The sequence below is a fragment of the Saccostrea echinata genome, unplaced genomic scaffold (assembly GCF_033153115.1).
Source record: "Saccostrea echinata isolate AGI-Se365-2 ecotype Australia unplaced genomic scaffold, CSIRO_AGI_Sech_v1 ptg000051l, whole genome shotgun sequence".
Lineage (NCBI taxonomy): Eukaryota > Metazoa > Mollusca > Bivalvia > Ostreida > Ostreidae > Saccostrea > Saccostrea echinata.
In genome coordinates this window covers 9,020,535-9,042,692 of record NW_026889800.1, presented here as the reverse complement: position 1 = coordinate 9,042,692, position 22,158 = coordinate 9,020,535, and the positions used below count along the sequence as shown (strand labels likewise).

Below are 22,158 nucleotides of genomic sequence, written 5' to 3'. Positions count from 1 at the left end.
CTGTAGAAATTAAAAAGCAATTTGGAATTTAAAAAACTGTCGGCGAGTTTCTTATTGCTGCTATTGCGTTGAACATGCCATTTGATTGACAATCTCTCTATATATGCCAGGACAGACATCTCTACATGTAACTTTTCAGGAACGTAGGATCGTTTTTGAAAGGGGGGGGGGGGAGGGGCAGCCAGAGAAAAAAAATCAACTTACCTGAAAAGACTTCACAACCAAAACCAAAAAAAAGGAAAATTGCCCAAAATCCTATTTCCTGGCGGAAGGGGGTGGGGTCAACGGGACTATATTGCAACAAAAAGTGGGGGTCAACGGGACTTTCAATGAACATTACTAAAGTAAAAAGTTAGGTCTGAAAAAAGGGGAGGGGGGCTGATGCTACGTGCCTGCTCTTATAGCTCATGCTTTATTTGATCTGCAATATCATAAGTTTACTTGAGTGAATACCTCGGAGTCTCTCTTATCCTTTCGACAGCCTTTTAGTTTGACCAACTATCAAAATTTAGCCTTTTGAACAGTTGGCGTTAGGGCTTTCATACTTCACATCCGAAATTCTTTGTGACAAGACCTTTCCTTGGGAATAAATATTTTTGACCTTGTGACCTTCACCTTGGAGTTTGACCCACTTTTTAAAAAAATTAACCTTGGCAATACCTTTTGAAAGGTTGGGACTAGCGTTTTCACATTCACAGGTGTATTCCTTGTGACAACGCCGTTCATTAGATATCAACAATTTTTACTATTTGACCTTGACCTTGGAATTTGACGTACTTTAAAAAAAATTAAAAGTTTTGACTTTTACCTTTGACCTTAGAGTTTGACCTACCTTTGAACATTTTAATCTCATTCATAACTTTTCAACGGTTGGTGTTAGGGTTTTCATATTTTTACATGTGTGTTTCTTGTGACAAGACCCTCCCTTGAGTACCGACAGTTTTGACTTTTGTCCTTGACCTTTGGGTTTGACCTCCTTTAAAAAAAACGTTGACCTTTGCCATAACTTTTAAATACTTAATGCAAGGGCTTTCATATTTCAATGTCTATTTCTTGTGACAAGGCATTCCTTTGGATACCGTTAATTATCCTTTACCTTAACATTTGACTTGAGTATAAAAAAATTTAACCTTTGCCATACTTTTCAATAGTTAGTCCTAGCGGTTTCATATTTCAGTTATATTCCCTGAGACGAGATCTTTCTTTTGTTAACATAATTTTTTATCTCTTGACTTTGACCTTGGAGTTGGATACGGATTTGAGAAACTTAAACCTTTGCCATAAGCTGCAATACCAGGGCATCAGTGTTTCACAAATATGTTCAATATCCAAACTGGACAAAAACATTCACAATGAATCCTTAAATTATTGTGTGGAACCTGATAAATTATTTGACTCAATCTATGGTCTGAAAGAACATGGTTGAACTTATCCAGTCAATAACTCAAAGATTGGGTTTTTTCTTAACCAGTGTGTGTTATGGTCTTGATGAAAGGTCATTTTGATGAGTTTGGATGAGAAACTATAAATTCGTTACCGTCTTTTCCTAGTGAAACATTGTTGGTATCATGCAGAGTGTGACATCGCCTTAACTCAAGTTCAAGGTCACTAAGGACAAGATATTTTGACTGGATGTATGGACCGTATGAACATGTGTGAATTTGAGAAGTCAGTGATACACAGATGGGTTTTGCCCATAACCAGAGTGTGTGATGGCTTTCGCCATGTCGCAAGGTCATTTGGACAAGTTCAAGGTCACATACATTCTTTTATCATCTTTTTACTACAGAGTGAAACATTGTTATTTGATACTCCTTACAAGATTGCTTATAACCTTATGATATGGCATGACCTTGACTCAAGGTCACTTCTTCCTGCCTGCAGCTTCAACGGAAGACCTACTCGTTGCTTTGCAACGAGCTCGGCTCTAGTTTTATTATATATTTATATTTTCATATATTTATTTATTTATTTTGCATAGATGGTGCAATTTTAAGAAAATTTTGCAAGGGATATGTGAAGCTGGAATAATGAAGTAAATTAATTTTTTGTGTTTGTATTTAGCGGAGCTTTTCCATGATGTTGAAGTCCGAATAGGAGATATGACTACATGGGAAAAGATGGAGACCTGTGGTTTGTTTAACGAGACAGCAGTACCTGGTCAGACATATAAAATCCAGTGTGCATCTTGTCTTGTCGGGCAATTTGTTATAATTAGAATTGTCGGGGATAAGCTAATGCACTTCAAAGGTGGAAATCAGCTTAGTTTATGTGAGGTAACAGTTTGGGGAAGAAGATACTATAATTAAAACAAAACAAAGTCCAATATGATTAATGTGATGTACTTATTATCACTTTGATTTCAATGTTTTAATGATAGGCATTAAGTTTTTACATCTAACAATAAGGCGGAGTTTGGCATTCCTTTGCATTTTTTAATGTACAATTAAGAAATGCCTTTCATTTTTAAAAAGAGCACGAAGGATATAAATGATGCAAAAGATGATTCGGATACAGCAGGATAATTTAATGTCAAGATCATTCTAAATCCTGTATTGAACAATTTTCATAGACGTTCGAATCTCAGAATATACACCACAATTCTTTCAAAGTCTTACAATTGTAAAATATATATATATATATATATATATATATATGTTCCAATAATTACAATTGCATAGTATGTAATCAATTTCTCTATGTATTTATTCCTTTTATTTATCTTTTCTATTCTTTTTGTTAAATACAATCTTAAAATTTGATTAAGGAAAGTTCTTATGCGCACCTTAATTGGGGTTTCATTCTATAATTTCATTAATATTGGTTTTGTGAGCTGATTAGTCATTTTGTATTTTTTTTTAAATCCAAAAAATAGAATTTCACTTTAAGTACAAATCTACCTTGTTTCCTCTGTATTATAGTCAGAGTAGTGATACACTTTGATGAAATAGCTGAAGGTAACGAACAGTGATCGATCTTTAAAAAAACCTACTGTACAATCAATACAAACTTCCAGAAGTGGGTTCAGGTGCCTGCGAGGAGTAAGCATCCCGCCGTGAGCCGTATGTTTGAGTTGCCTTATTTACGTCATCCTCATCTACTGGCATGTACTTTTGTATTTGATTATATGTACAATTTTATAAAATATATTCAATGTTTTTTTATAGGTCCTTGTTTTCCCTCCTCCCAATTTTTACTGTTCCAATTGACTTTTGAACTTGATTACTAATCGTTGTCTTCATATTTCATTTTTTTTCTCCTAAACGTTTTCTGTGCGTAAATTATTTCAGTTGTTATTTCTCCTTTTTTGATATATTTTTTTTACTAATAACATTCTTTGACTCTTATTCTAGGTAAATACCTTCTTTGTCTATCAGATTTTAGAAAAACATTTGCCTCATTGCTTTGATACAAAACTATGTCTTTTCATCTTTACTGATAGTTAAATCTCAATATCTTTCGTGAGAAGTATTCAACAGCAGATCAAGGCTTTTTTTCAAAGAGAAAACTAAATGATGCATAACATATACAAAAATCATTCTCATTAATATTAAATGTTCACTAATGAAACACTTCTTACTTGCAAGAAATATCCTTCACTTGGAAGAAAAAAAAACGGAAGAACATTATGACCCAAAATTTTATTGAAAACCTGTAATATCTCGATAGTAACTATACACATGTCAGTGTGCTTTAAATTGTTTCATCGAATTTTGAAATATTAGATTAGGTTGCTGGTAGAGGAACTGCAAAGTTACGATTTTAACCCTTTTTGTTAGATTTAAGCTATTAAATGGAAAAATCCGATAAAAACGTTTAAATTGATTTCTTGAGGTGTATTGAATTAATTATTAAGGTAATTAAGAATTGAGTAAAAAAACTTTGCATTGCAGATTTGCAAATTAGAGTTTTTATTGTTATTGATTGATCGACTCCTTTTTAAGACATCAATGATTCTATGACTTAAATAATGTACATATAATTTTATTATTATTTATTACAAAGAAATTGATTCCATATATTTGGAGACGGAACAAATTTAATATCATCCCACGTACTGACTTACAATGTATACATGTATGCTTATATATTGCATGTTACTACAAAGGAATTCTAAATGCCAGCTTGATGTGTAAAGTTATAGTATAGTACTGCAAAACTGAAAATCGCAATTTGTGTACAAATAAAAAAAATGGATTTTAATGTATCATTTATTCTGTACAATTACTTATCTCCAAACATTACAATAAAAAGAATTGCATAATATACATTTTTTACGAGCGCTTAATTAAAAATAGTCATGTAGAGATTAAATATCAAAGAAAAATAACTGCATAATGCTCTTATTAGAATATACTGACTTTGTATGGAAAGGGACAAAAACTATTAATATATCAGTATTTCTTTCATGAAAATATAAGGAAGTTTTTTTCTTGAAATTAGTTTGAACTTTATTGATAATATAAAGAAATATTCTCATTCAATATATCTCCCTTTCTGGTATGTTATTGATGTAAACTGAATACAGTTCTATTTGGGGAAAAAAAACGATCAAACTGTATTTTGCTTCAGACATTGCCATTTATATTTTCGTAAGTTGCCTGGGAGCTTCTGATCAACTTGCAACAGAAAATTTCACTGCAGTCTAATAATAGATTATCAAACGCCTTTGGTTTATTGCATTTATACAGGTGCTTATTTACTGTGATGGAAAAAGTAATGTTTTTAATTTACAAGACAATTTAAACAAATAGAGAATTACATAAAACGAGTGATAGGTAGACAATGCTTGTGCGTACAAATAAAGAAAAAATAATAAAATAAAAATGTACTATGTGAAAATCACAAAAGCTTCCTAAAAATAAGATTTAAAATGGAAAAACATCACTACATTAATATTAATATCAGCATATATATATATATATATATATATATATATATATATATATATATATATATATATATATATATATATATATATATATATATATATATCAAGAATGTGAGTCCTTGGATTTCTTTATGTTCTCTTAATTGAAACTTGTTTTTTTTTTTTACAATCGCTGTTTGTAAACATACTGTTTAAGAAATTTTAGCAACCATAAAAATCAGGACATTCGTCGTCGTTTCCTCCATTTTTATCACATCCGATTCATCTCTGCATCTATTTAAAGATGAGAAAATTCCATTTTCTGGGGAAATCTTTTTTTAAATATGGTCTTATGTCCCCACTTTTCTGTAACTATATACTATGATGTGATGACGTCAACATCCTATAAAATACAAATTAAACATGTAAAATAAGACCTTTCTTTAGAACATGTTCTAGAAAGTCACTAGTATTCATAAACATGTTATCATTGCCTCTAACATTCCATTAAATATAGATAATGTTATTGCCAAAAAGGCTTCGTTTAAAATGACAAAAAGTCATTCAAAGCATACATGTATTTTTATGCTTATCTGTAACCTTCTCTGATAAGTAAATAGGACTCTATTTTTCTATTATAATTAACACTATATACTCTACCTTCTTTGAGGTGTCAGCACTTTCTGTTTTATTCACTTCAGAACTGTACGACTCCTCGCCTCCTGAAAAATATTCCAGTATCAATGTAGAATTCCTATAATCTTTTACAAACTTCATATTTCTCCTAATGTTTCGTGATTACAAAGTTACTGAATGGAGAGATAAATGTACAGCTTATGGTTTACCAGTTTTTCGATTGATACAATTTTTGTGTGAAGGCATTCTTTTTTTGCCTGTATCTACTGGAATTGTTCTCAATTTATTGAATATGAAAGCAATGAATCTAGATTGAAAAGTGTAAATACTTTGATTTAATCTTTTGAGTTTGATTATCAATAATACAATAAATAGGTCTAGTATCGATTACAAGACCGAAGAGTAATTATCTGGAGAAATTTACGGAGAAGGCTTTGATTTATGAGCTCTCTGTATAGATTACAAGGCCTACGACGCATTGGTTTGGCTATAGGAACATTGACCTACCAATAAAAAAAATCATGAGATATACATCGAAATTCAAATTTTATATTGTGAGACATATACTTACGTCGACCTAAAAATGCTCCATAAGGATTACATGGTTTTACATTCACACATTCTCGGGCTTCATATTTGCTTCCTTGGGATAGAAAAAAAGAAAAGAAATAATATACATGTATGTAATTATTTGTAAGTTACCTTCAAAACACAAATGATTTTCGAAAAATCTTTTGAACTTACATTATAGAAGGTAAATCAAAAATAAATTATGAATTTACACAAGGTATAGTTTTTCTTGAAAAAAAAAATATACTCGATGTGTTGTGCACAGTCATACATCTGCATTGCAAAAGGAGTTCTTTGATAGCCAGTAATGTTGTATGCTACCATTAAAGAATACAATTATTGCAATAACATACAATATATTATGGTATGAGAAATATAACAATAAAAGGAAATATAATCCACCGTCACAATCACTGCCTCCTGATTGTGGTCCAGGGCACAGACACGACCTCTGGCGGACCTGCATAGAGTTAAGTCCCGTGCAAGTGGCAGTACACTGTGACCATTCGTTCCAGCTACACCATTCCCCCGCCTCTGAAAAATAGAGCAAAACGTACTGAAAGTGTACTATGGGGTTTTCAATATTATATACAAAGCTTTTAGAGTAACTTTTGTTACAAGTATAGATGCTGAAATATTCAGATATATATTCTACTGGGTAAATTTCCTTTTCTGTGTTCAGTTAAATTGATTTATAAGATTTTACAATGTAGAACTGGCGCTAACAATCGAAGCAAATTTTGAAGTAAATCTCGTAGAAAAATTGGATCCATCACAATATACTCGGCATAACAATTTCACACAAATATAATCCCTTAGCTATTACCACTGTTCTTGACTGCTGATCATTTTAGAGACTCCAGAATCACTGCAGATTTGACTACAGATTACTACTGACCTATTGACAAACAAGTTGATGAAACATGACCGAATATGAACAGTCTCGTTTAAAGCCATCATTTCGCAAGTTCTATGGTGGATATAATTGCCTTGTCAGTAAAATACAATATATCATTAAGTCAAATGCTGACTAACGTTTTACATACTAATTGTTAGGCCATTATTTACACACTGATTCGTCTACAGATTTCTCCCCATCATGACAAGGAACACACGGAGTGTTTGCTCTGCTCCTGATTTGTATTGTTTTGGGCTTGAATACTGTTCGTTATCTCCATATTTTATACACTAAGACGGTTCCGTAGCATCTGCTTTTAAACCTGAAAATCTAAAACAATTCCATGGGAGATCAGACTTCCTTTAAGAGGTTCCCTCTCTATAAACAATACTGCTCCTTGCACAGCTAGAATTGCGACATATCAAATGTGAAAATAGGGAACAGTAATCATGCTCAAAAGTCAAACAATACAAATTGAGAGCAGAGCAAGCACGGACCCATGAACACTCTCTACCGGCCAAACCTGCTTTGAGCCCTCTTGGTCGGGCAAATGGAGTAATCCGTAAACAATTCAGTATAAAAATAATGGCCAAACAATTTTTTTTTTAAAAAAGCGTCAGTTAACGTTCGAATTATCAACAGGTCTTGTTTGCAAACAAGGTAATTTCACTGCCCATAGAATTTGCAAAATGCTGATTTTAAATGAGATCGTTAATATGCTTGTGTCGTCAACTTATTTATCCATAGCCTACTTTGGTTTGAAAATTGTCAGTTCGTAGAACATGCTCTTCCGTATCGAATCAACTAGAAGACAAAAACACCATATGCAGGTGATAATGGTTTATTGCTACACAAACAGGGGAATTTTATGAATAGAAAAGTCAAGTTTAGCATGACGTTTAGTTCTTAGTTTGATGTTAATGTCTTTTTCAATTAAAAAATCCAAATATTAAACATACGTGTCAGACATTGTACTTTCTACATTTTTCAGAGTTCCGTGGGATATATCGGATCAACCTTTGAATAAAAATGATTTTTGTCAATTGCTAAAACGTCATCGATATATCTTAATGTCGAATTAAATGGCATACCTAGAGACTTCTTATCATGTAGAAGTTTTTAAATAAACTCTGCTTCTCAAAATCAAAAAATAGGCCTGCTAATAAAGAAGCTCAATTAAACCTATGGGAATTCCAACATTTTGTTGAAAGATTTGATCTCCAAACACTAAGTAGATATCCCCAATGAGAAACTTAAACATCTTTTTGATATCAACTTCATATGTTTGTGTGTAGAATCAGAAGGATTTTTAACAAAGTAGATTTATAGATGACTTATCAAAAGATATGAAAATTTCCGAGTTCCATTTTTATTGAAGAAACAGATGTCAAAAAACAATTTCTTTAATTTACCGTGGGAAATAGTTGTATAAAGTGTTGCAAATTTATACGTTTTGATGCCTAAATGATAATATTTTGAAAATATTTTGTAATTTCAAATTCAAAGTTCTTTGGAGTCACATTTAGCATTCACATTTGATTGACCACTTCTGGAATATGTGCTGCAGAGTATTGCTGAAGTTCTTCCTTCACTGCAGCGTTAATATTTTGGTGAGAAGTTTTTTTAATGTACCTGTGTAATGATACAGATAATATTCAAATTACAATGGTAGGAACTTTACAAATATGCAGTACATGCACTTTCTCTGGTGACCTACTTTCCAACATAGACAATTATCATCAGCTGTCACATGTTGTTCCAAAGAAAAGCAAATGATGGATAACATAAATTTATGTTCTGCTTTTCCAAAAAAATGCGAGAAAAAAAGATAGAAGCATTTGTGGCCGACTATCGGTCCTTGAGGAAATGGAGTTAATAAGAATTATGAAACTTCATATTTCAATATAGTGGTCATTACCCAAAGAATATATAGAGTACCTATATTTTTGTTACAGACATCACTGCTAACATCTTGATAGCATATTGTGACAGACTGTATCCACATCTAGATCAGGAGGTAGAGTTTCTTTGTTACATAAATGATTTTACCATAAGGTATCCAATTGGGACCTGTGTGGATAGCAAAGACGTACTACCTATTTGCTCTGAGTATGATCAGTTTTTAAACCGAGGCAGTCTACTCACACAGATGTTGAGGTTATAGGGATTTCAACAACCTCATTTAAAGTCAGCATATGTAAATTCTATGGTCGTTATAATGACCTTATAAGCAAATATAACATATCACTGGGTTGTATTTGGCTGACTTGTCCCCTACCAATTGTTAGACCTTCGTTTTTATACTAAATTTGACTACGAAATGTTCCGTCTACTTGATCAATACATAGGGCTCACGACAGGTGTGATCGGTCAAAAGGGAATGCTTACTCCTCCTAGACACCTGATCAGACCTCTGGATTTTCCAGGGGTCCGTGTCTATGCCCTGTTCATAGATTTGTATTGTTTGAATTTTTTGAGATCGGCCACTGTTCGTTTTCTTCACACTTTCTCATTTGTGGCTCAGTGCTACCTTGATATAGGTGCAGTAAAATACTTATATCAAGAAATATTGTACATCACAGAAAGCAATTATAGCTCCTTTATCCTGAATCATAGGACAAAAGTAGAAAACATTCAATTCAGTGATCAACAAAAGAATTAATTTAAATCAACAATAATATAATAATTCTAATAAGCACTGAATAAATCATTAACGGTAATTTTACTACATAACTTATGTGTGCAACTAGTGATGTTAAGCTCCCATCACACTGTCCCAATTTGGTTCGCGACCACTAAGGATCTAGCCTTAGATACCTAATCGTCAGAAAACGTCGAATTGATCGTGTTGAAATCTGATGGATCATAGGTATATCCTAACTAATCGGCAAAAGCCGGTGAAATCCGGCAACCTTCATGGCTGTTTTGATGCAGCTCAAAACAATCCTGTGTTCCGAGTGGTCGTGATAGTATTGAAAAGACTGGTAAGACTGGTAAAACTTGTTGTTCTACCGTGTAATTCGTTGCTGAACTGTGATGTAACGACATCGTTGTGGTAGACGAAGCAAAAACCCAGTGGACTTGGTGAAAAAGCTGTTCTTCCATAAAGAAGATTTTTAAGAATTTCCTTATAATCCCTACTTTTTAAATAAGATAATGGCACTTCAACCAAACCACCACGTCATTTCTTTTTTTGGTTCTTCGCTAATGAGCAATGAAATTTGAAGATAACGAACAGTAATCAAGCTCAAAAGTCCATTGGAACAATACAAATTGGGAGCAGAGCAAACATGGACCACTTAAAACATCACAAGTGGGATCTGGTGCCATGTATGGAGGAATATTGAGCATCCCGGTGTCGACTACCCGCCATGAGCTCCTTACCATGATAAACGGAAAATCCGTAGACAATTCAGTGTGAAAATAATGGCCTAAAATATGTATGAAAAATGCCAGTCAATATTCGACTTCACGATAGATTGTATTTGCTGTTATGACATATGATATGGATATTAGTATGCAATATAATTCTTTATCATATACTGTGTCTTTGTATCGACCACAGAATTTGTGAAATGTTGACTTTAAAGTAAGTCACTTGTCAGATTTTTAGTAAAGGTTTGTCGGAACCTTCATAGTTATTATTTCTATTCAATTTTAATAGCAAATTTAAGGTAAATAATGCAAATTATAGAATATTCAATTTCAAAAATGCTCATAAAACCGTAAAGAAACAAGATTTATGGGGGACTCTTTCTTATGGTGGAAAGATATATAGAAGAAAATTCTTCACATCTATACGTGTTCATTTGTTTCATTTAGTACCTTGCCCTACATATTTTTACTCAGAGAATTGTTTTCGTTATTATATGCTAGTAATATCAAATGTAGGTTTCAATTAATATATTTAGAACAAATTTTACACATTCACTCAACACACTTTGCCAAAAAAAAAGAAGATATATTGAAGAAGTCAAGATAACATTTACATTGTTTTTGCCTGAAATTTGCATATTTTGACCAATGTCTCAAAATTTACATCACTGGTCCCAACTTTTTCTTTTATTATTTCAAGCTACACCATAATTTCAACCGATCAACACGAAAGTCATAAAACGCTTGATGCAAGAAAATATTCAATTGGCTGTCTAGATTTTTAATACCCCAAATACGCAATTTTTAGTGCAAAGAGTCACACAATAATTTATGCACATTAATTTGCAGGATTTTTTCAAAAATAAATATAATTCAAACTATTTATATATTTATTGCAATGATTACATCTGGTGAAATATGACTAAGGTTAAAGTGATTGACCTAAAAATTAAAGTGCAAAAAGATCAAGTTAATCGTACCTAAGGTGCACACTGAACCCCTTTTTTTTGGGGGGGGGGGGGGGGGTTGAGTCATATTTTATGTATATATATTGTCATATTGTATATATATGTGTGTAGTTATTTGAGATATACTTCATTGATATAACTTATGTCAGGAGTGACATACATATGTACTTTGAACGAGACTGTTGATATCCTTGTATCATCAACTTATTTGTCAACAGCTTGCCTCGTTTTAGAAACTGTTCATATGTAGAGCATGCTCTTGAGTAATGAATCAACTGGGAAACATAAACTCCATATACAGGCAATAATGGTATATTGCTACATAAAGAAGAGAAGTTGACGATAGAAAAGTTCAAGTCATCACGTTTATCATAAAGTTTTGTTCTTAGTTTGACATTAATGTTTTTTCTAGTAAAATATCCAAATATGAAACAGATGTAACTCCTTTTCTAAAGTCGCGTCAATACAGCTGAAGAGGTAGTAGAGAGAATTCAAGCCTTCTTCATCTTCAGGCAATGAAATTGAAGAAAAAAAAGACATGAATGCCATCTATTACGCCTTCCTCATAATTTTCATTTAGATTTTATTTGGTTGACTCTGCAATGGGGCCGGATGATTGATCTCAGCGAGTCTTTTTCGGTGGCATGTCTAACGGTGATAGCTCGGCGGGAGAGAGCAGTAGCAACGTTAACTATTCCATCGCCAAGCGTTCAGCAATTTGAAGTGAACGTTGCGGGTCTTTCGGATGAGACCTTAACAACTGAGGTCTTGTCACGGCAGCGTTGGGACGATAAACATTCCTCACTGCTCAATGACCCCTGAGTGCCGAGTAAAGGTTTACATTTGAAGTCCCTCACTGGTATGTGATGACGTCTCTATATGAGTGAATAATCTCGAACGAGACTTTAAACATCATACAATCAATCATTAAAATCGCCGATGTTACTACATCCCTTTACTTCCATTTAAAATATATATCAGAAAATAATGAGTTAGTATAATTAGTATAATGAATAATGAGTTCACTTTATTCATAAAATTGCCCTGTCTATATACTAATTAACTGATCAAGTCCCATTGTCATATTTCAAGCATCAATATAAAGTAGAGATCGACTTACTGCTTTCATTTCCTATTAAAAGTTTCCTCTGAAAGTCCAAATATTAAAAAACTTTAAGGCTTTGTGAGATTGCAAAATTCTTGAAATTTAAAGAAAATTGGTGTACTTGAATACCGTCAGCAAAGAATTATAATAGGAGCCCACCCTCGATCCCAAAAATAAAACATGTATTATGATCTTTTGAAACAGTTCCTTGATTATATAATTGAACATTTTGGATCGGAGATTTAGGTCTATGCAAATATGAAAAACAGCTTAAACTTTTGGCCATTTTTAAAGAAATTTTCAGGATTTGAGGATAATGAAGCAATTCGTGACGTCATAATACATGGATTTGATTTTCTTCAGAAATTCACAGGGCCAATACAGGTCCTCAGTGAACCTTGTTCTTTATAGAATTATATTACATACTAAAACCCGTATTATTTGTCATATCAGCCCGAATGGCCCCATATCAGCACTTGCGTTTGCTGCTCAAATTTGACGGTTATCTTGTCAGATTCGACGTGTTCCCCTCAATGTTTGCTGTTCAATATTTTCCTGCGTGTAAAATTATCGGGCAGAAAAATTAAACATTTCAAATGCGTGATTTCACAATTAAATAACTGCTTCGATAAATTCGACGACATTCATTGAGGAACTTTTAGTCAAACAGTATCCTAAATAAGCAGTAGCAAAAATTCATAGTGTCAATTAATTTACAACATCGTAACACAATAATTCAATCAGTGGTAGGAAAGGAACGGGATAATTACAAGATAATAAGTAATACGTCAATAAAAATGATTTATTCTGAAAATAACAACAAAAGCAAACAACAATCATACAAAAGTTAGAAAATAAAACTAAAAAAATAACAACAGTTTGTGGACTGATCTTCTCTGCACCACGATATAACAAAAAGTACAACACCAAATACAACACTCAGGGCTTACTCGGGCAATTCTCGTCGTTCACACACGGTTCCCGGCTGTAGGACCGACCAACACACGGACGGCCGCCATGCCGTGGTCTGGGATTCGTACAGCTGCGCGAGCGGATAGAAGTCCCACTTTCACATCGCGGTGCGTTACATCTGCCTTGTGTTGTCCACGACGTCCAACCGCCATGTACTGGAAAACACCAGAATTGACAAATTTTGTACTAATAGTATTTTCAACAATGTTTGGTAAAAATTACTAGTATATATGTGTAATGAATCTAGTACAGAGTGGGTGTCCATAGTATATTTTACCAACTCAGTGCATATTGAACTAGAATAAGTTATCAAATGAGCAGTGTTGTACCTGGGCATTGTTTGTTTGCTGTACATTCCCTGGTATCAGTTGCTGATCCATCACATTCTCGCCCGCCAAACAAAGGACGCGGACTGTCGCACGTGCGTGTACGCGTCACCACGCCTGTGTCACATGTAACCGAGCATTCACTCCAAGCCCCCCATAGAGACCATCCTCCGTGCACTGAATAATATGAATTAATGTAAGCTCACATAAAATAAATAAATATGGGATGGTTTATTTTAAAAATGTAATATACTTATTTAGGGCATTAAATCAATTCCACAAGGGGAAAACCAATCATCATGCACAATTCTTGGAAATGTGAATGAATTTAATGAGATTATAAACATAAACTAGATTTTTGCCTGCAATTAGAAATTAATTATTTTCAAACACTTTGTTTCCTTACACGGACAGTTTCTGTTTTTACAGCGTTTTTCCTGGTATGGCACCCCTTTACACTCTTTTCCTCCAAACTGAGCTGGCGGGTTATCGCACTTCCTTGTTCTCACCATGGTCCCTGATCCACAGGTGGCGCTACAGAGAGTGAATTGTGACCAAGCTCCCCAATTTCCGTCAACTATAATTGGAATATGGATACAAATGTATCTTGTAAAATGCTTGCAATTAATGAATTTTTATTAAACCATTCTACTTCTAGCTATGCTTTTATTTCAGAACTGTTCATATTTTAGTTACTTTCAAACTGCATGGACATATGTACATGCATAAAAAAAGATCAAAACTTTCAGAAAATAAATACAATTTACCAGGAAGTCTCAAAATAGTTGCTTTTATATCTTTTGCAAAGCAGTGAAAACATCTCTCCATTCGAGCATACATGTATGCATTCCCAATTACGCATGACCATAAAAAAATTTGCATAGTACATGTATAAAAAAAAAAAGCAATGTTGAAGAACTTTGAACAATCTCATAGATCCTGTAAACAAAACGAAACGTGAACAGGACAAGAACACGAACCCTTGGAAAGAACAGAGATGAGTTCAGGTGCTTAAGAAATATAAGTATCCACTGCCGATCGGTTACACCCGCCGGGAGTTCTCTATATTGATCAGTCAGTTGAAGTTATCCTTAGTCTAATTTGAGATACATGTATGTCTAAATATTTTATGTTCCTTGTGTATCACTACAAGTATGGTTTTAATGAATAAATTGAACTTAAGCTCGTCAAAAAGTGGCCAATTGATATGAAACATGCCAGCCAAAATACGACCCAAGAATAGGTATGGCGACCAAAGAATTTGCAAAATGCTGACTTTTAATGACATTGTAGAAATCCCTGTGACATCAATTTAGTTGTCAGTAGCCTGCCTCGGTTTGAAAATCTATTATACTCAGAACATATTCTTGCGTACTGAATCAGCTGGGAGACATAAACACCATATGCAAGAGGATACTGGAATATAACAAGCTGACAAAGGAAAAGTTAGAGTTGTCCCATTTGCCATGAGTTTAGTTGTTAGTTTGCAATTTTAAAACATCTATGGTCAGCATAATGTTTAGGTAGGGGAAGTTGACAATGAAGAAGTTGGAAGTTGTCCCGCTTGTCAAATACTTTTAAGTCAGTATAATGTTTGGGTAGGGGAAGCTGACACTGGCAGGATTGAAGTTATCATGTTTGTCATATATTTGTTTAGTTGCTAGTTTGCCATTAAGGCCTATATTCAGTAAAACATCCAAACAAAAAAATGTGGCATACTATGGTGTCTTCTTTTTCTAGTTCACTGGGAAATATAAAGTTGACATATAAATTAATGAAAGTAACAATTGTTTTGATATATCTTAATGTCGAATTGAAGATCACAGCAGGAGTTTTCCTCACATATAGAAATTTTGAATAAATTCTGCTTCATAAAAATATAAAAACTAATCGGCTAAAAAAGTACAATTAATACCGATGGGAATTCCATCAGACACTACATATAGATTTTTATAATTAATTATCAATGAGGATCTCTAGCATCTGATCAATTACTTCAAGCCAATACATGTACTATGATATATTGCATTTTTCTCATTCTTTGCCATTGTTTTCTTTTACTTGAGCATTGTTTTCTTTAACTATATTGTTATTTTTGTTAACTATATCTTATTTTCTTTATCTAGTACATGTATGTCGTCATTTTCTCATTTTCTTTAACTATATCATATATCAATCAGAATACGATGTACTTCGTGACTTTAAATATGCCAATGTATCCTTGTTGAATAAAGCACCTGGAATTGTAGTATCCGAATATTATGCTAAATATTGAACCACTATTCCAGATAAGTAAGCATTTGGGGGGGGGGGGTTACCTTGGCAGGGGTCCTCGTTACACGGCTCCTCCTTCACCTCCGGGCCGGGACAGTTTTTTCCGCCATGTGTTGGTGGTGGATAGTTACAACGCCGAACCCTGGTACGCGTACCGCCCCCGCAGTCAGCTGAGCATTGACTCCACCCCATCCAATTCCCCCAATTACCATCCACTGTAAAAGTTCAAGGTCATTATGGCTAATAGATCTAATATATATTGCATGTTTTCTATTACACAACGAGCAATAAAATGTCAAAGATAATTGGGCATTTCAGAAGGATGTGATATGAGAGAAAGAAAAAATTGTTTCGTCTACAATAAAACTCCATGTAACAGTTGCAAATCCATGTTCAAAGCCATTATTGCGTGCATCAGATTGTTTCGGCGGAAGACAAGCGTCAAACCGTCTGTTTGTGTTTTTTTACGAACATATTCATTTGCTTGCGGCTAATGGAGGTTGAAACAATATATAATATACTAAAATACTGAAAGACATTATTTATCTTCCTTCTTTGCTTTTACCTTTAGAATCTTACGAATATTCTCAAAGAGATAAACTTGACACAAATTGATCATAGGTTGTCCCTAATGAGTGTTTCCACCTCGTTTCTTGACGACAGTACAATAATTTTGAATATCACTTTGTCTTTTCCTTTAGTGCGTATTGTGTTTTTGGTGTTATTACTTGGGCAGTAGAAGTTATCTAGGCAGGGCTTGGATTGGACATAGTTAGGGTGAGTAACTTACTTGGGCAGTAGAAGTTATCCAGGCAGGGCTCGGATTGGACATAGTTAAAGTGATTCTTATCACAGTCATCGCACTTCCGGTATCTGTTCCGCCATCCGTAACCGCACGTCACGCTACAGGGGTTCCATCGGCCCCACTCTGGCAGTTCTGCAAAAGTATTGTGGAAAAAAATTATTGCTTAGGGTCTATTGATTTTCAGATAAAAAAAAATCATTTTATTAGCAGAACTACGGTTGTTTACTGATCTTTTCCAGAAATTTTAGAAAAGAATCCTCTATATACTACTGCTAATATTTTTCGGACTTCGTATAAAAGTGTAGATACTGAATTTATCCAATTTATTTGCTTCCTCAAATACAAGTCACTTTCCCCAGAAAAAAATGTTCTGAGACAATGAGGTATTGATGAAATATCAGCGTTGCTTAATTCAATCGTGAAAATAAAGCACAAAGCCAAATCAAACATTATTAAGAATGCTTGAATTTATTACTGAAAAAAAAATACTCAGCAGAAACATTCAGATTTATTTATATATACTTCTCAAACATTCGTTAAAGAAATTTTGGGACGTTCGTCTACAAGAAAATATCTCTGGCAATATACATATCTGGTTCTACCAGTCTAATGATGACAAGGAGCACAACATAAAGCATCATAAAACGAATGACAAAATAATAAAAAAAAATCTAATTTTTGTGTGAAGTATTATGTATGTACAAATGTACTACCTAGGTGGTCAAACCCTTCACAAGCATCTTCATGCCCCTAGGAACCTGGGGGTAGAGGGAGAGAAAGAGATGGGGGGCAATAACTTTTCCAATGTGAATAGTATACTAAAGAAAAAAACACTTTATGAATGTGCCCCCTCAATAATTACGTCTGATGACTTTATTGACTTGTCAAGGAATTTTTATTTGGAAGTAAAAATATTTGGTTGTCTCCCTCCCCTTACACACAATTGAAATTGCTTCCTTACGGGCCTGACCATGAGATTCGAACGTTGTTTGTAAAAGGTTTAACATTAGCAAACCAAATTACAAACACATTTATTTACATCAGTTATACACAAAAAACTGGGTGAAAAAATTCTATTGACACACAAGACTGTGTGAATGTGAACATTTTATAACCCCTGGCTTTATGGAATTTTTCTGGTATTAAATTTCGTCTTTTTTTCATTAAATTCATTTCTTAAGTTGTTAAGTTAATAACATTATTTTTGGATGCAGTTGCACACAAAATGTGCCTCATACATGTATACCGAGTAACCTCCAAGGTCTAGACGATGCAAAGAGTACATACAAGGTCACACAGAGCAGTGAATTACAACAGACATTCTGGCACTCCTGTATTGTTCAGCAGCAACTGAGAAGCTGACAGCCTGATACGAATATCAAAAACCCATGCCGATCTTCAAAATAGTCCTATTTGAAACTTTATGGCTTAACATTCTGTTCCTTGTGTTTTAGCAATATCGTAAAAAAACTGTGGACAGAGTAACATGTGATGATGGTGCGTCTGCGGGCTAGTACAGACTAAACATCTAGACATTTACCTGTGGTGATGGCGGGTATGGGTGGAAGTATCAGGCATGGTACAGACTAAGAATCTCGTTACTTACCTGTAGTGATGGCAGGTGTGGGTGGTAGTGTCGGGGCTGGTGTTGTCTTTAGTAAATCACTACAAGGTGTACACTGATATTTATTTCTCCCGCCAGCTTTTACCTATTAAATTCAAAATTTGCTGCATGTTAAATATTACACTTTATAATGTATGACGTATAATACTTCAGATATCTCGAAGATATTTAATTTTCAATGTAAGATTGAAACGTGCCACATGCTTTATTCAAATTAGAATGGAACCTTACCAAAGAGAGAGAAAGTCTTCCAAAAACAATGAGATGAATTTTTTAATTACCACCGAGACGGCGAATCCTTTGCCCTTTTTGGCGCAGCATTTTTCTGGTGTAGAGAATTTCCTCCTGTTTTTCAGTGGTCCTTTACAAAATTCTTTTCCTCGCTTTTCTCTGTATTTCCGGAAACATGTAAATTGTGCTGCAAAGCAAAATATCTAAATTTGAATTTTAAAATATTTTTTAACTAACACTATAACGCTTTTTTTTTTACTTTTAAAATTTTACTTATTCAAACATGCTTGTCCATAGCTTTAGTACACGGTAAAATGTTGTTATATTTCTATTTATCATGACTTTAATTTGTGATTATTTTTTATATTTTGAAGATATACTTTGTAGTTTCATTATGTATTTGAAATTTTTACACACATTAGTATTAAATAAAACAATTGAAAGCCAAAGCTGCTCTCTATTTCTAAAGAAAAAAAATCAACAACAAAAAATTGTTAATTTGTTACCAACATCGAACGAACTGACATAGATATGACAATTAAATCGCGTGCACAGTTTAAGAATATACTTAAGAGTATGACGAATGTTTTCCTACGGTCCTAAACGACTACAAATGGCTTGGGAATATCTCTAGCAGTTAGCGCAATTTTCGACAATTACCAGAAATCGACCTCTGGAGACTTATTCTCATGATCTCAGATAATAGCGCTTAATGTCCCGCCAAGAACAACGATCGATTTCACGTCAGAAATCAGAGGTCTTAGAGATTTACTTCTGCCAAAGGCTGTCGAAATTTTGCAAACACACTAAAACTCGATCGGCCTTTTTGAAATGTTTGACAACTTGATCATAAATATGACAAACTTAACAACCAGACGTTTCTGGGTAATTCTGCATATTACTTTCACCTAAATTTTGGCAAAATTTCTGCGATACTTTTCTGGTAAATTCCCAATGAGTGCTTCTGTACTCGTTGGATTAGCTAATATGATTTTCCGCCAAAAAGAAGAAAATAGTTTCCCAGACTGTCCGTGTGATTGACGTAAGACGGGGTGTGTGACGTAAGACTGGGTGTGCGGCCGATTTCTAGGAACAATAGAACCGTCTGAGTCATACAAACAATGGAATCACAGATGCCCTCTTTTCTTTGATGCTGGAGATATCTTATTCGTTCAGACTAAACGCTATAGATTTTCCCAAATAAACACTCACTGTGCGATATTTTACTTCTCTTTTCCGAGCCTAATGTTATTTTTTAATTAATTGTTCTGCCACCCTGGTGTACTCAAACTTTCGGATACAACAAGGCAACCTTGTCAATCTCATATATATACAACATACGTAAAAAGATTTTTTTTTTTAGAGAGATTACATCGAGAGATCGACATTATCATGCAGTTCTTCTACAAGAATCCTAGTCCTAAAATCGTTCACCTTATAACGAAACTAGATCCGGGAATTCAGAAACTTTCACTTGACGAATCGAGTCACAAAGAAAGAAAAATTATCTTTCCAATGATAAGCCTTTTAAAATAAGTTAAATATGGGCAAAGATTTGGAAAAGATGAAGCAAAAATAGTCTCCAATACAAGATGATAAGACTGATGTTAAAAAAAAAAAAGAAAGAAAGAAAAAAAATCATGTTAATATATACAGATATAGCTGCCTTTTACTAATTTAGAACTGAGGAATTCAACCAATTTTTTTTTTTTATTTTAAATAGCAAAGACCTTAGAAATGAAAGAGAACTATAACTCACCATCTGTCACAATAAGTTCCAAGGCCACAAGAATAAGAAGAAGTAGAGGTACATATAAACCCTTCATGTTGACTGGATTTTGTGCATTAACCACTATACGTTACAAAAGTAAAATGAAGCAGATCGATTCAATACGGACGGAATGATAAAGTATTGGAAAACGTTTTTGACAAAACTTCCCTCTAGAGATTGCTGCCTTTGTTCAGAATATACGTGTTAATTTCTATCGGCTACAGACAATGTATAGATATATACTATTTAACTGAATGGGGTAAATAGAGTATACGCGGTAAATAAATATAACACAGGTGGTCGCGGGGGCGGGTCTTATTTATAGACCACGTGTTTACGATTTTGTCTATCTGTGCTTTCTCAGTGATTCATGCTGGGGTTACTATCCCCAAGATTGATTCTGAGGTTAGTGCAGTATGATACTTCTGTATCAAATTCATGCAGAGTATGGGTGCAATGATGTGACTGCCAAAATACAAAATACCACGAGTATGTCTACTGTCCTGGATTACCCCCTTATGTACTCAGGTTATATCACACAATTTAAAATATATTTATTATATAGGTCAGTTGTTTCGAATTAAACAGTCTGAATAAAGTTCACATGGTTTGTCGCACATTCACCGATGTAATGCAAAATTTAAATGTTTACAACACATTCTATATAAATGTCATGCATGGATTTCAATGACAAATATTCGGTTGCAAAGTTTATTTTGGAATTTTATTTTTTGTTTGACAATGTTTTTACGTTCGCTCGTACCTGAGATAATTAACTTCATTTTACATTTGTTTTACTAATGCTGCTGTCAACATATCTGGTCATGACACACCTTTTAAACTTCCTTTTGTATTTATTTTCTTTATGGGCAAAACACGCCTTAATTCCTAAACAAGTCAGATAAAGGCTTAAAGTGCATGTCAAGACTTCCAATCAGAATATACATGGCATAGCATTTAATTGCTGATATTTTTTTCTCTCTCTCTAACTCTAGACAATTAACATGATTAAGGTACTGACCATGCCGACATGAAATATACAGACTCGGTGTATCTCTATCAAACATAATGTCCTTTCTGACCTATCTAATTTCTTAAATAAAATCTGCAACATGACGTCTTAATGTTGCTGATTTTATTTAAGAAATTAAATATGTCAGAAAGAACAACAGTAAAAACTCGCAAATCCATGTATATGTACTTAAGAATTTGAAAAGTCATTATATTATGTTTCAGATTTCCGTGATTTTTTTAAATCTACTACAATAACTTCCGTATATAATAGCATAGAATGGAACAATCGACCGTAACTAATAAAATTTGAATCATTTATTAAAAGCAATATACCGTAAATAATTTTAAATCACTGAGGTCATGCGTAGGACTGAAACCCAAGTCCATTGAACTATAGGCATTCAGCGTGATTTTCAAAATATTTAAAATATTTAACAAAATGAAACCAATATATTTAGAAAGGACAACACACAACGCCAAAAAGTCCAGAAACACATGTACAATTGTTATGCTCATTTCTTCCACACGTATCACTAAACTATAGTGCATGTATTTATCTGTCCTCATGTATTTGAGCGCAAAACCTACCGCTTTCTGTAAAAAGTATAAACTTCAGTTTTAAAATTATCGAGAGTTCAAATCTTAGAGTGCAATTCTACACATCAACTTCTTTTGGTTCAGCTGCTTTTTCTGAACATCGAAAATAGTTTGGCTCAATG

The 22,158-nt window shown here is 33.7% G+C and overlaps 1 protein-coding gene across 1 annotated transcript; it reads right to left on the bottom strand.

The window, feature by feature from the left end:
- Positions 1-5,099: 5,099 nt before the first annotated feature.
- Positions 5,100-20,693, bottom strand: LOC133203590 (properdin-like). The gene is made up of 12 exons (XM_061339361.1): positions 20,414-20,693; positions 18,705-18,841; positions 18,406-18,508; positions 16,785-16,931; positions 16,039-16,209; positions 14,127-14,297; positions 13,724-13,897; positions 13,373-13,549; positions 6,479-6,610; positions 6,078-6,149; positions 5,531-5,592; positions 5,100-5,273 (listed from the first exon to the last, which is right to left on the bottom strand). The coding sequence occupies exons 1-12, from the start codon at positions 20,478-20,480 to the stop codon at positions 5,250-5,252; spliced, it is 1,437 nt and encodes a 478-aa protein (XP_061195345.1). The 5' UTR covers positions 20,481-20,693; the 3' UTR covers positions 5,100-5,249.
- Positions 20,694-22,158: the final 1,465 nt, after the last annotated feature.